This window comes from Erinaceus europaeus, chromosome 6, assembly GCF_950295315.1.
Source record: "Erinaceus europaeus chromosome 6, mEriEur2.1, whole genome shotgun sequence".
In the NCBI taxonomy this organism is placed as follows: domain Eukaryota; kingdom Metazoa; phylum Chordata; class Mammalia; order Eulipotyphla; family Erinaceidae; genus Erinaceus; species Erinaceus europaeus.
Genome location: NC_080167.1, coordinates 35,775,259 through 35,787,980, shown reverse-complemented (window position 1 = coordinate 35,787,980; position 12,722 = coordinate 35,775,259). Strand labels below are relative to the sequence as shown.

Below are 12,722 nucleotides of genomic sequence, written 5' to 3'. Positions count from 1 at the left end.
AAGAAACCACTACCCAAACCAACAGACCCCTCACAGAATGGGAGCTCTTTACATGCCATATATCAGACAACAGTTTAATAACCAGAATAAATAAAGAACTTGCCAAACTCAACAACAAGAAAACAAATATCCCCATCCAAAAATGGGGGGAGGACATGGACAGAATATTCACCACAGAAGAGATCCAAAAGGCCAAGAAGCACATGAAAAAAATGCTCCAAGTCTTTGATTGTCAGAGAAATGTAAATAAAGACAACAACGAGATACCACTTCACTCCTGTGAGAATGTCATACATCAGAAAAGGTAACAGCAGCAAATGCTGGAGAGGCTGTGGAGTCAATGGAACCCTCCTGCACTGCTGGTGGGAATGTAAATTGGTCCAACACCTGTGGAGAACAGTCTGGAGAACAGTCTCAGAAGGCTAGATATGGACCTACCCTATAATCCTGCAATTCCTCTCCTGGGAATATATCCTAAGGAACTCAACACACCCATCCAAAAAGACCTGTGTACACATATGTTCTTAGCAGCACAATTTGTAGTAGCCAAAACATGGAAGCAACCCAGGTGTCCAACAACAGAGGAGTGGCTGAGCAAGTTGTGGTATATATATATATACAATGGAATACTACTCAGCTATTAAAAACGGTGACTGTTTTCAGCCAATCTTGAATGGAGCTTGAAAAAAATCATGGTAAGTGTAATAAGTCAAATGATCTCACTCTCAGTGAAGCAACAGTTAAAGGAGGCAACTATTACCAAGCCTGCCCTGAAAGAGGTTCTACAAGACCTCTTATAAACATGAACATCCCCAAAATATGTGCCATATATCAGAGAGAGAGAGAGAAAAAAAAAAAAAACTGTTGAATATGGCACTGCAATATCTTAAATCCATAATAACAATAAATGTCAGTGGCTTAAATTCACACATTCACACAGAGTAGAATGAGGTATCAGAAAACACAAGCCAACCATATGCTGCTTGTAAGAATCTCACTTGACCCAAGAAGACAAACACAGACTTAAAGTGAAAGGATAGAAAACTATCATACAGGCTAATGGACCACAAAAAAAGGTAGGACCAGCCATTCTCATGTCTGACACAATAGACTTTTAAATTAAATAAAGTAATAAAAGATAGGCAAGGTCTAACCAGTGGCGTTACTTTATAAGATATATATATATATATATATATATATATATATATATATATATATATATATATATATGACATCAAAGGACAAATTATGGTGATGTCGTGTATGATACAGCAAAGCCTAACAATAGGATTTTCAAAGTCAACCCAATTGCCAAATAATTTGATTACAGCAATAACTTGCCTTCTTAAACCCTAAGACAGCAGGAATCTCCCACTTCCTCTATAAAGCCTAAATTTCCTCCAGTCCTGGAACCTCTAGGGTGGGGGCTCACTTTCTAGCATGCTTCTCTCAATTCATACCAATTGATAACTGCATCTTGCTAATCCCAGCCTACTCAATGCAATGAATACCACCTTGACATGATTTACCTCAGTATGTGTTCAGAGATGTCAGGCATGATATGTAAACCCTTCAGCATCATTACTCCGCCACTAGGTTCCAAATGCTACCATGATGCCAACCAGAATTCCCTGGACAGATGACCCCACTAATGTGTCCTGGAGCTCTGCTTCCTCAGAACCCTGACCCACTAGGGAGAGAGATAGGCTGGGAGTATGGATCGACCTGTCAACACTCATGTTCAGCGGAGAAGCAATTACAGAAGCCAGACTTTTCACCTTCTGCTCCCCATGGTGACCCTGGGTCCATACTCTCACGGAACTGAATAGGAAAGCCATCAGGGGAAGGGATGGGATACGGAGCTCTGGTGGTGGGAATTGTACCCCTCTTATCCTATGGTCTTGTTAGAGTTTCCTTTTTATAAATAAATAAATTAAAAAATAAAAAAAAGGGAAAAATTTAGAAATTCCAGGCTGAAACCTGGGTTGAATGTTTGACAAAAGAGTGCTATATATTTATATATATATATATAGGCCCTGGGTCAGGTGGACGGAGGTAAATAGCTAATTTTATCCACAGAATTTTTTTTTTCTAAGAACAAGAGCTACTCACTGCCCTAACCCAACTTTCTAGCCCTTTTCTCTATTCTTGACACCATTCTCTCAGACAATATTATTATCCAACTTTAGGTTAGCCACCAAACTCAAGCAAAACTATCATAGTTGTGTGCCCTCAGGAACATGCCTAAAATGGACTTCCTAGCTTTCTTCTACCCTAAGATCCCTAATCTCATCTGCTCTAGTCCTACTTATTGGTTCCTGTTCATTAACCATTTTATCTCAACTTATGTCCTGCCATCTTTCAGATGCCAAGTTACAGATGCTACCATGATTCCATCCTGACTTCTCTGGGCAGATGACCTCACAATTGTGTTCTGGAACCTCACACCTCAAAAGCTCTGGCGCACTATGGAAAGACAGAAACAGGCTGGGGGTATGGATTGACCTGCTGACGGCCATGTCCAGCAAAGAAGCAATTACAGAAGTCAGAACTCCTACCTTCTGTACCCCAAAAACAACCTTGATCCATACCCCAGCAGGGGAGAAGTGACAGAATGAAGATATGAAGGCTCTGCAGTGCAGTGGGTTTAGCACACATGACACAAAGCACAAGGGCCAGCATTAGGATCCCGGTTCAAGCGCCTAGCTCTCCACTTGCAGGATGGTCGCCTCACAAGTGGTGACACAGGTCTACAGGTGTCTTTCTCTCCCCTTCTCTGTCTTCCCCTCCTCTCTAAATTTCTCTGTCCTATACAACAACAGTGACAGCAATAACGACAACAATAATAACTATAAACAACAAGGGCAACAAAAGGGAAAAGGTGGCCTCCAGGAGCAGTGGATTCATAGTACAGGCACCGAACCCCAACAGTAACTGTGGAGGAGGGAGAAAAAAAGAGAGTTCTGAACTCCAGCTCCATCAGCACCCAGAGAAAGAGAAGGAAAAGAAGAGAGACATATGCAGGTAATTACATTGTCATGAGTGGCTTGGAGGGGAAGAGAGGATTGAATCAGGGAAAAAAGTGGTAATTATGTATAAATATAGACAGATAGTTGTAGGGATGATGGTTGGCCCATGTCTACAACCTTAGGGGAACTGAGGTGGATTGCAGTGGGGAGACTGAAGATTCAGAACTCTGGTGGTGGGAATGGTGTGGATTTAAACCCCTATTGACATGTAATTTTGTAAAATAAATAATGTTAAAAATAAAGTTGAAAGTAAAGATGAGGAAAAAAAAAAAAAGGCACATTATCCAAGTGAGATATTTCACCAGCACCATCCTCTGATTTTGGCAGATATATGAGCACCATTAAAATTTGAAAAAATGTGATTGAACAAGAGAATATAAAGGAAAATCAGAGAATGAACAGGATAAACTTCTTATAAGGAGTACAATAAGCTATGCAAATCTTTAGAAAAGCTATAAATCCTAAATGGAAAACTTTGACACAAAGAGTAAGGAAGAAACACAGAGCAGAAGCTGAATATATTGACAATGTTTTAATCACAAAAGGAAAGAAAACCAATAAAAGAGAAGGAAGCACACAAAAGATATTTGCATTTCCTGAAGTACTTTTTGTTGTTGTTGTTTGATAGAAACAAAGAGAAACTAAGAGGGTAGAGGGGATAAAGAACAAGAAAGGGAGAGACCTGCAACAATATTCTACTCATGAGGTTTCCTCCCTGGAGGAAAGGGCTAGGAGCTTAAACCTAGGTCCTTGCACATGGTAATAAGAGTGTTTTACTGGCTGTACCACCACCTGCCCCCTCTGTAGTACTTTATAGTTGTGGAATTTTTAAGAATCATGATCAGCTTCTTTTATTGTGTGATATCTATAAACTTCATTGCCATCTTGACTGTTTGAACATTCCTCTTACAACGATACCAGGAGAGACCAAAAATAGTTATTGGTGATATTTTTAAAATAACCAGACAGAAAGTAGTAACATAGAAACAGACAAGGCGGGGGCCATGTGGTGGCACACCTGGTTAAGCACACGTTACAGCACACAAAGAGCCAGGTTCGAGCCCCTGTCCTCACCTGCAGAGGGAAAGCTTTGTGAGTGGTGAAGCAGGTGTCTCTATGTCTCTCCACCCTACCACCCCCTTCCTTCTCGATTTCTGGCTGTCTCTATCCAGTAAGTAAATGTAATTTTTTTAAAAAATTAAAAAAAAAAAGAAATAGACAAGGCCAGGAAAACCTCACCAGATAGCACCAAATGAGTAAGGAGGCAGCAAAATTCATTCCACAGGATATGCCTCCAGAACCCAAGAAGATCCCAATAAGAAATACAAGAATCAGACAAAGAAAACAAAGCTTCACCATTAAGTAAGAAAAATCTGTATTGCAAAAGAAACCCCAAAACTGCAGATTTACAAACTGAATGTGCAACCAGCATGAGAAATAGTGGTAATGAAAATCTTATTACAACATAATGTTAACCAGGAGTCTGAACCAGTATTGTATAGTTATTCTTGAAAACCCAGATACTACAATTCTAGCCATTTGACTCTTCCTGAGATGAAGAAATCACTCAAAGCTCTGGGCAAAAGGTAGGGTAGAAGTGAGCAGTGAACAAAAAAAAAAGTTTATCTAAAAGTAGTATTATTCTTTTAAAGGACAGTGACAGAAAGAATCCTCTTATATGTTAAGGGAACCCTTACTGATTTCTGAAAGAAGCTGTCTTTCAGTAAAGACTGCACAGTTAACATAACTAGTATATAGAAACTAAAGATTTAAAAAATTAAATTGATAAAGCATATATTAGTACTATTTTGTGGTTTTAAATGTTTTGTTCCATTATTTAGAATATAATTTATGTTTTAATTACTCAAATAAATAATGCATTTTAAAAAGCTATAATACTTGAAAATACATTGAGTAAGATTTGAAATGGTAAAAACCTTGCTGCAGGATCTACTTTCTATGTTCCCAATGTTATTACCTGATCTGAAAATTGGGTCATATAGCGCTGAAGTCTGGTCTGGTTGTCAGTCTGCTCACACATCTGTACTAAGATATCAAAGTCACAGTACTTTTCAGCTAAAGCAGCAGCCCATGGGTACTGGCCTAGTTTGACTATAGAATTGAAAACAAATAGGGGAAAAAACTCTGTTAACAAAAACTCAGTAAGTAATTAAAATGACTTGAAATTTTACCTTTTAATTCATACCACATAATAAGAATAATTAATGAAAAGAAAATCCTTCTAGTTAATGATACTTAATTTTATAATATGTGTAAACTTATTCAAGACGCAAATCCAGCCCGTCAATTCATCATTCACCATAAGCTACCTCTTATAATCATAGCCTTCAAATAAATGGGTCCCTTGCTGAGTATTCACACTACCTGTTCCCTCTAACAGACCTAAAATGCTCTACTTAGCAGTCTAGCTGTTCATGCCTGTGTTGATAAACTTTCTGAGGGTAATCTCCACATTGTTACTCATTTTTTAAATATATTCACCATCCTCCACAGTAATTGTACCTGACAAATAAAGAAAACAAGCTTGAAGGAGTCAGGCGGTAGCACCGCGGGTTAAGTGCAGGTGGCGCAAAGCACAAGGAGGATCCCAGTTCGAGCCCTTGGCTCCCCACCTGCAGGGGACTCGCCTCACAAGTGGTGACGCAGGTCTGCAGGTGTCTATCTTTCTCTCCCCCTCTTTGTCTTCCCCTCCTCTCTCCATTTCTTTCTGTCCTATCTAAAAACAATGACATCAATAACAACAACAACTACAACAACAGTAAAAAACAAGGGCAACAAAAGGGAAAGTAAATATAAAAAAAAAAACCAAAAAACAAGCTTGAATAAATCAACACAGAATGCTGTATATATGTGCTTTGGTATAAATTGTGGGTTACACTTGGATTAATAATACTACATGGAACACACCACATTAATGATACATTTCCTAGGTAGTAATAACATAATGGTTATGCAAAGATGAAAAGACACTCTCATGGCTGAGGCTCCAGAGTCTCAGGTTCAATCCCCCGCACAACCATAAGCAAAGGCTGAGCAGTGCTCTGGTTAAAAAAAAAAAAAAAAATGAGGTCCTGAGTTTAATGCCAGGCATCACATGTACCAGAGTAACGATACATTTCCTTTATCCATTCTGCAAATTCAAAGACAAAATAGTCCCCATTACATATCATGCACTTACGAAGTGGAGATAAGAGATCTGATCTTTTCTGTTGGTATTCCATTTCCAGATTGTCATATCTTTCTTGATCACTACATTTGTCCAATGACTTAAGTTGAGAAACATATCCATCCAAGAAACAATCAATCAGTGCCACCAGTTGCTCTGTCAAAATGTTTCGAAGGTTGCTGTCTGCCTGAGGATAAACCATTTTCAAGACAATCTCATGCTGGTGTACTATTGCTGTTCGAATGCCAGCAGGACCACTTGTTGCTGTGGAATCACATAAATTAATATGGTAAGGGCTCTATAATGGAGAAGGGTTGTAGCTGGAAAAAATAAATCAAAGAGAGATTAAGTACTTACCTTTCTATCCTTGCTTGAACCCCCATTATAAAATTTTTCATTGCAAAGTCAGATAAATATGGTCTTTCTATATTCCTCTAATGTTATTTATTCTATTTCCTTCTTGTAGTAAATCAATATAAAATGCAGTCAATATCTCCAATGCCAAGGCTTGTTTCTATGATTAACTACATGTAATACAACTATAAAGATGTGCATTAAGTAGAAGTTAAGTAATTTTATAGAGAGCTCAATAAATTATTCTAAGTAGCTCTCATAAGAAATATTTTGGAGATGACACAAGTTCATTTACGAATATGTACTAGAGAAAATATACATCTAAAATTATGAAAAATTATATTTTGAACAGATAACAAACAAGTAGGACTTCTGGAGGCATGGCCATGTACTAGTACCAGGTACACAGTTACTCTCAAAAACAATTAGAAAAGTGAAAAAGAACACATCAAATCTTGTTAAGTCACAGCTCGGACTTCCGTGATCAGTAAGCAGAAATGGGGACCATGAGAGTCCTAATAAGGAGGAAGCCGTGTGTTCTTGGCAGCAACACAGTGGAGCACAGCACCAGTTGTAGAAGAGTGGGAAATCTCCGGACTCTTAAACCATGACCTCAGGGAAATGACTAAGAAGAAAAGCCTTGTGGTCTTTCCCTGCCCAAAAGATTAGTAGATTAGGACAGCTGCTGGCTGGGAAAGTAAGCCCTGATTCTTTGAACACTCAGAAGAAAATAGCTCTAAAGCAACTAGTACTAAGAGGTCTGGGTATAGGGTGAAAGACTACAGAGAGGTTCTATATTATGCAAGTATAAAAACAGCTTGGCGTGGGGGTCAGGCGGTAGCACAGCAGGTTAAGCTCACGTGGCGCAAAGTGCAAGGACCAGCATAAGGATCCCGGTTTGAAGCCCCAGCTCCCCACCTCCAGGGGAGATGCTTCACAGGTGGTGAAGCAGGTCTGCAGGTGTCTATCTTTCTCTCCCCTTCTCTGTCTTCCCCTCCTCTCTCCATTTCTCTCTGTCCTATCCAACAATGACATCATCATCATCAACAATAATAACTACAACAAGGGCAACAAAAGGGGGAAGAAAAAAAAAAAACAGCTTGTCGAGAGGGCTGGTTGGTAATGCACCTGGTTAAGTGCACATATTACCAAGCACAAGGACCAGTGTTTGAGCCCACACTCCTCACCTGCAGGGGGAATACTTCATGAGTGGTGAAACAGGTCTGCAGGTTTCTCTCTTTCTCTCTCTCTCACCCTCTTCTCTCTATTTCTCTCTGTCCTGTCCAATAAGACAGATTGATAGATAGATAATAGAAAACAGCTTGGGGGCAGGGGTAGATAACATAATTATTATGCAAACATACTCTCATGCCTGAGGCTCCAAAGTCCCAGGTTCAATCCCCCACATTACCATAAAAAATATTTTTTAAACCCAACTTGATGAAAAACTAGAAACATCCATTATATCCTCCCCTGCCCATACTCCCCAAACATGGAATATATAAACAATGGGAAATTCACCACTATAGTCAAAACACCACCTGCTGGAAACAGGAAACACACTAAATGCACAAGTAAAGGAGAAGTTTCCCAAACCTGACCAAAAACATGACAGACCCTACAAGAAAAAAGGAAACAAAAGAACTTCAGAAATATACAGAACTGGAAGGCTTAACAGAGAAAGAATTTAGAAAATTCACTATAAGGGCAATTCAAGAACCTAAACTTTACACACTCAAGAACTTAAAGATTATTTCACTAAGAGGTTAGAGAACGTGAAAGAAATAACTCCAAGCTGAATTTGCTAAGGAGTTAGAAAACATGAAAGAACAATTCCATGTACAGTTTACTAAAAAGGTAGGAAGTGTCAAAGAAAAACTACAGTTAAACGGTGTGAAATACACTTTGAATGAAGGTCAGGTTCAGGTAATAGGCCTAGAAACTAGACTGAGAGAATTTCAGGGCTAGAAGAAACAATGAACTCTGTGAATTCCTAGATGATGGAGAAAGAAGCCAATTATCTTTGACATTCTGTGAGAACTATAGTGGTTATCACTGGGGGAGGGGAGTAAAGAACTTTGGTTTAAAGAATAGGAAAGCTATCAGGGGAGGAGATGGGATATGGAGTTCTGGTGGTGGGAACTGTGTGGAGTTGTAACCCTCTTATCCTATGGTTTTGTCAGTGTTTCCTTTTTATAAATAAAAATTATAAAAAAAAAACTTTGGTGGGGGTTGCAGGATGGAACTATACCCTGTAACATCCCCCCCCCCCCTTTTTGACAGTGACAGAGAGAAATTAAAAAGGGAAGTGGAAATAGGGAGAGAAAGAGACACCTATAGCCCTGCTTTACCACTTGTGAAGTACTTAGTACTTCTTAGTACTTCCCATTTGCCAGTAAGGGCGGGGGCTTGAACTGTGTTCTTGTGCGTGGTAGTGTGTGCAATTAACCAGATACACTACCTCCCAACCCTATTACTACTGTAATCTTATTTTAAAAAAAAATAGTCAAACTGAAAAACTATCTCTAAGATTTCATGAGAACTACAGTGGTTACTGCTTGAGGGAGAAAGTGGGCACAGAACTTTGCTTGTGGGTATAGTATAGAACTATAGTGCTGTCATTTTATAAACCACTATTAAACCTCTAGTTAAAAAAAAAATTAAAAGAAAATAAACAAGGACATCTGGGCTCACTGTTGACTTGACGATCATACCTGTCCAAGGAATATACTCAGGTTCTTTTTCTAGTGGTTTTTCTTTTTTATACAAGGAGTTTTTATTTTGTCGATAATGACTAGCAGCCTGCAGCATGTCCTAAAGGGGGGGGAAAAGTACATTATCACAGGCAGAAAGCAATGAATTCTAGTGTTTGTTAATATAATTTGAAACATGTACAAAGCCTATTAATATGACAAAATTCTCAAGTGTAAAACTGTAGAATTACTTTTTGCTTCCTTTTTCATTCCCTTTTTTTTTTTTAACTCACAGTTTAACTTCAAATTTGGAAAGTTATAACCAAAACAGAAACATCATTACTATAAAATTCTTTATCTAAAATTAGGTGCACCATTTTAATTAATAATGTAAATAGTGAATTTGTGAATAATTAAAGAATGAAAATGAGAACTTCTTAGGCAGTTGCATTAAGATTAATACATTTGGGGCCAAACTACTTCTAAGATTTTGTGAGAACTGTGATGAATATCACTGGAGAATGGGGGTCACAGAATTTTGTTAGTGTGTGTATTGTAGAATTATACCCTGCAATCTTATAAATCATTATTAAATACATTAATAATAAATAGAACATTTGTAGTTCCATATATACACATACATATCCTTTTTCAAATATGGTTTTATTCTACCAAACAGAACTCAAGATTATAGAATATTTTAAAACTACTATTTATTTTATTTGATAGAACAGAGAAGTTGAGAGGGAGGAGGAGATAAAGACAGAGAGACACCTACAGTATTGTTTCACCACTCATGAAGATTCCCCCCTACCGGTGGGGACCGGGGATTTGAATCTGGACTTGCACTTAAACAGTGTGCCACCACCTGGCCCCCAAGATTGTAGAAATTTTAACATGAACAAGCTAAATTGTTATAGTCAAAACATTAACTAACAGATAAAATGACTTATTTTTCGCAACTAACAAACTGCTAAACTTTTATAAATAATTACTAGTACAGAGCAGGAACATGGAAACAATTTTCCATCTGCACTGTGACTTTTTTTTTTTGACAGACAGAAAAATATTGATACTGAAAAGGGATGGGGGAGATAAAGTAGAGAGAAATATCTACAGCACTATTTTTGTACTTGTAAGCTTCCCCCCACAGGTGGGAACTAGGTGCTTGAACCCAGGTCCTTGTGCACTATAATGTATGCAATCAAGTGTACCACCACCCAGCCCGTGTGGCATTTGACTTGATGAAATTTTCATAGTATTTCTGTACCTTAAGAATATTGTTCACATTGATCACCACCTCAGCCCATTCAACTGATTCTAATGGTGTATCCTTTAAGACTTGCTCCTCATGCTCCAGTAAACACTCACAGATGGTATCAACTTGGGACACCTGAGGAAGTATAGAGAAGTCAACTATCACAAAACTTCTGTTGGTTAACAATTATGGCTAATGAGAATCTACTTAATGGACTTTTCTCATTAAATCATAAATTTGAAGAAAATAGTTGATGGTGAGAATAAATTTAAACATTAAAGGGGAGGAGTCACCTTTATATATGAGGTTACAGATGTCTCCACAACACAATATAAATTCCTACTAAAGAAATGAAGTAAAAGAGTGACTAAAATTGATGAACTTGATTATTTTCCCTTTTGAGAAGCTCCTCTTTAGATTAAGAGAAATTTTAAGATATTATGAGAAAAGGGAGAGGAAGAGAAAACCAGAGTATCACCTTGGCATTTGCAGTGCCAGGGATCAAACTCACAACACCAACCCCCTTTCTCCATGGCACAGTAGAAAGGAGTGGGAGAGTCCAGAAAAAATGGCTCATCAATAGAATGCATGCTCTGCAAAAGTGAGACCCTGGGTTTGATTTCCAGATGCACAGAAAAATAAGACAACAACATACAGTATCATAAATGGTGGAGTGGTATTCTGGTCTCACCAAAAAAAAAAAAAAAGTAGATTTGAATAAATACCTACGACACAAAAGGATCTTTTTCATCAACTTTGTTTTAATTCAATGAAATTAATGATAATTGTTAGTGATAATTTATCCAGAAATTGCAGTCTAATTTAAAGCTTTAACAAAAATCCTTTGTCCTAACTCATCCCCTGCTTGAGGCGGCATGAACAGTAAGTGGAACAGTTTTATGAAACCACATTAAGGAAAGCAAGAGGACTCACCTCTCTAAAAAAGACATCTGCAGGAGTCAGGCTGGATGGAATTTCACAGTCCCTCTTATTTAAAGCAATCAATACTGCTGTATTCACCAGTTCAGAAAGCTGTGAATGGTAATTCTTAAGAACAATAGCAGCAGACAATTTTTCAGCATGCTCACAAAGCAACAGTCGAGTTGCCATTGGCATTCCCCTTACTGGAAAAGTGCCTAGTCGTTCAAATAAGCCAACCTTGTGAAAAGATAGACACGTGTTATTAGAAGCATTTACAGTAGCATACAAAATAATAGTATAGTCATTTTTCCAGTAGAAGCACACTGGATAAAGAGCCACTTTCCCAGAAAAGTATTGTGAGGTCCTCTGATTATTCAAATATATACAAAATTCAGTCAGGGACATTGATACCTGGAAACATACAGACTTTCCTGTTCCTATTTAAGATTATAGTTACTCCAAAGCTTCTGTCCATCACTATTATCTCTACTTCCCTCGTTCTTAGTATCATTATTTATCAAAAAAGAAAAAACTTGTTTTTTCATTTCTTTTTTATCAGTTAACTCCTTTAGATTCTGAACATTTGGGAACTAGAAACTTAAAAGCATCAACATTCAATGGTAATTTCCAGCAGCCCTAAAGATCCAAGGAGGGTGGGGAACTAACACTTTGCATTTCCTACTTTTGATTTGCTTGATGCTCATTTCTAGTGTATTTCTAGGTTCTAAGAATTTTCCAAAGCTTTCTCATTGGGTAAAGCATCAAGATAACTTAAACTCAAAAGAAGCCATAAGACAGATGTAAATAATGAGTATTCTTCTACAGTTTAAGAATGCTCATTTCATTAAGAAGTGGCTTAAGAGTAAGACAGCTCACTTGAATAATGTCCTTATTTTGTCATGTGCATAACCCAAATTCAAGCATGGCCCCCACTGCACTGAAGGGAGCTTCAGTGCTATGTTTTTCCCTGTGTCTCTGTCTTTGTATTTCTATCTGATAAAGTCAGCCTGGAGTGGTGAAGCCCCAGTGATGACAAAAGGGAGAAAGGAAAATAAGTGACTTGAAGTTTATATACTGATGTTTATTTTAAATATATAGAAAAGTATGGGAAGGGCAGGCGGTGGTACACCTAGTTAAGTGCACACGGACCCAGGTTCAAGCCCTGGTCCCCACCATAAGGGAGAAGGCTTCATGAATGGTCATGCAGTGCTGCAGGTGTCTCTCTGTTTCTCTCCCCTGCTCCTCTCAATTTCTCTGTCTCCTCAATAATAAACAAAAGT

General features: G+C 38.1%; 1 protein-coding gene across 1 annotated transcript in view; it reads right to left on the bottom strand.

The window, feature by feature from the left end:
- Positions 1-12,722, bottom strand: part of NUP133 (nucleoporin 133) — a 93,785-nt gene that overhangs the window by 22,624 nt on the left and 58,439 nt on the right. The window contains exons 15-19 of the mRNA XM_060192026.1: positions 11,455-11,679; positions 10,534-10,656; positions 9,285-9,384; positions 6,229-6,480; positions 5,008-5,141 (exon numbers count right to left, since the gene is read on the bottom strand). Of these exons, the coding sequence (XP_060048009.1) occupies positions 5,008-5,141; positions 6,229-6,480; positions 9,285-9,384; positions 10,534-10,656; positions 11,455-11,679 (834 nt within the window). The remainder of the gene's footprint in view (positions 1-5,007; positions 5,142-6,228; positions 6,481-9,284; positions 9,385-10,533; positions 10,657-11,454; positions 11,680-12,722) is intronic.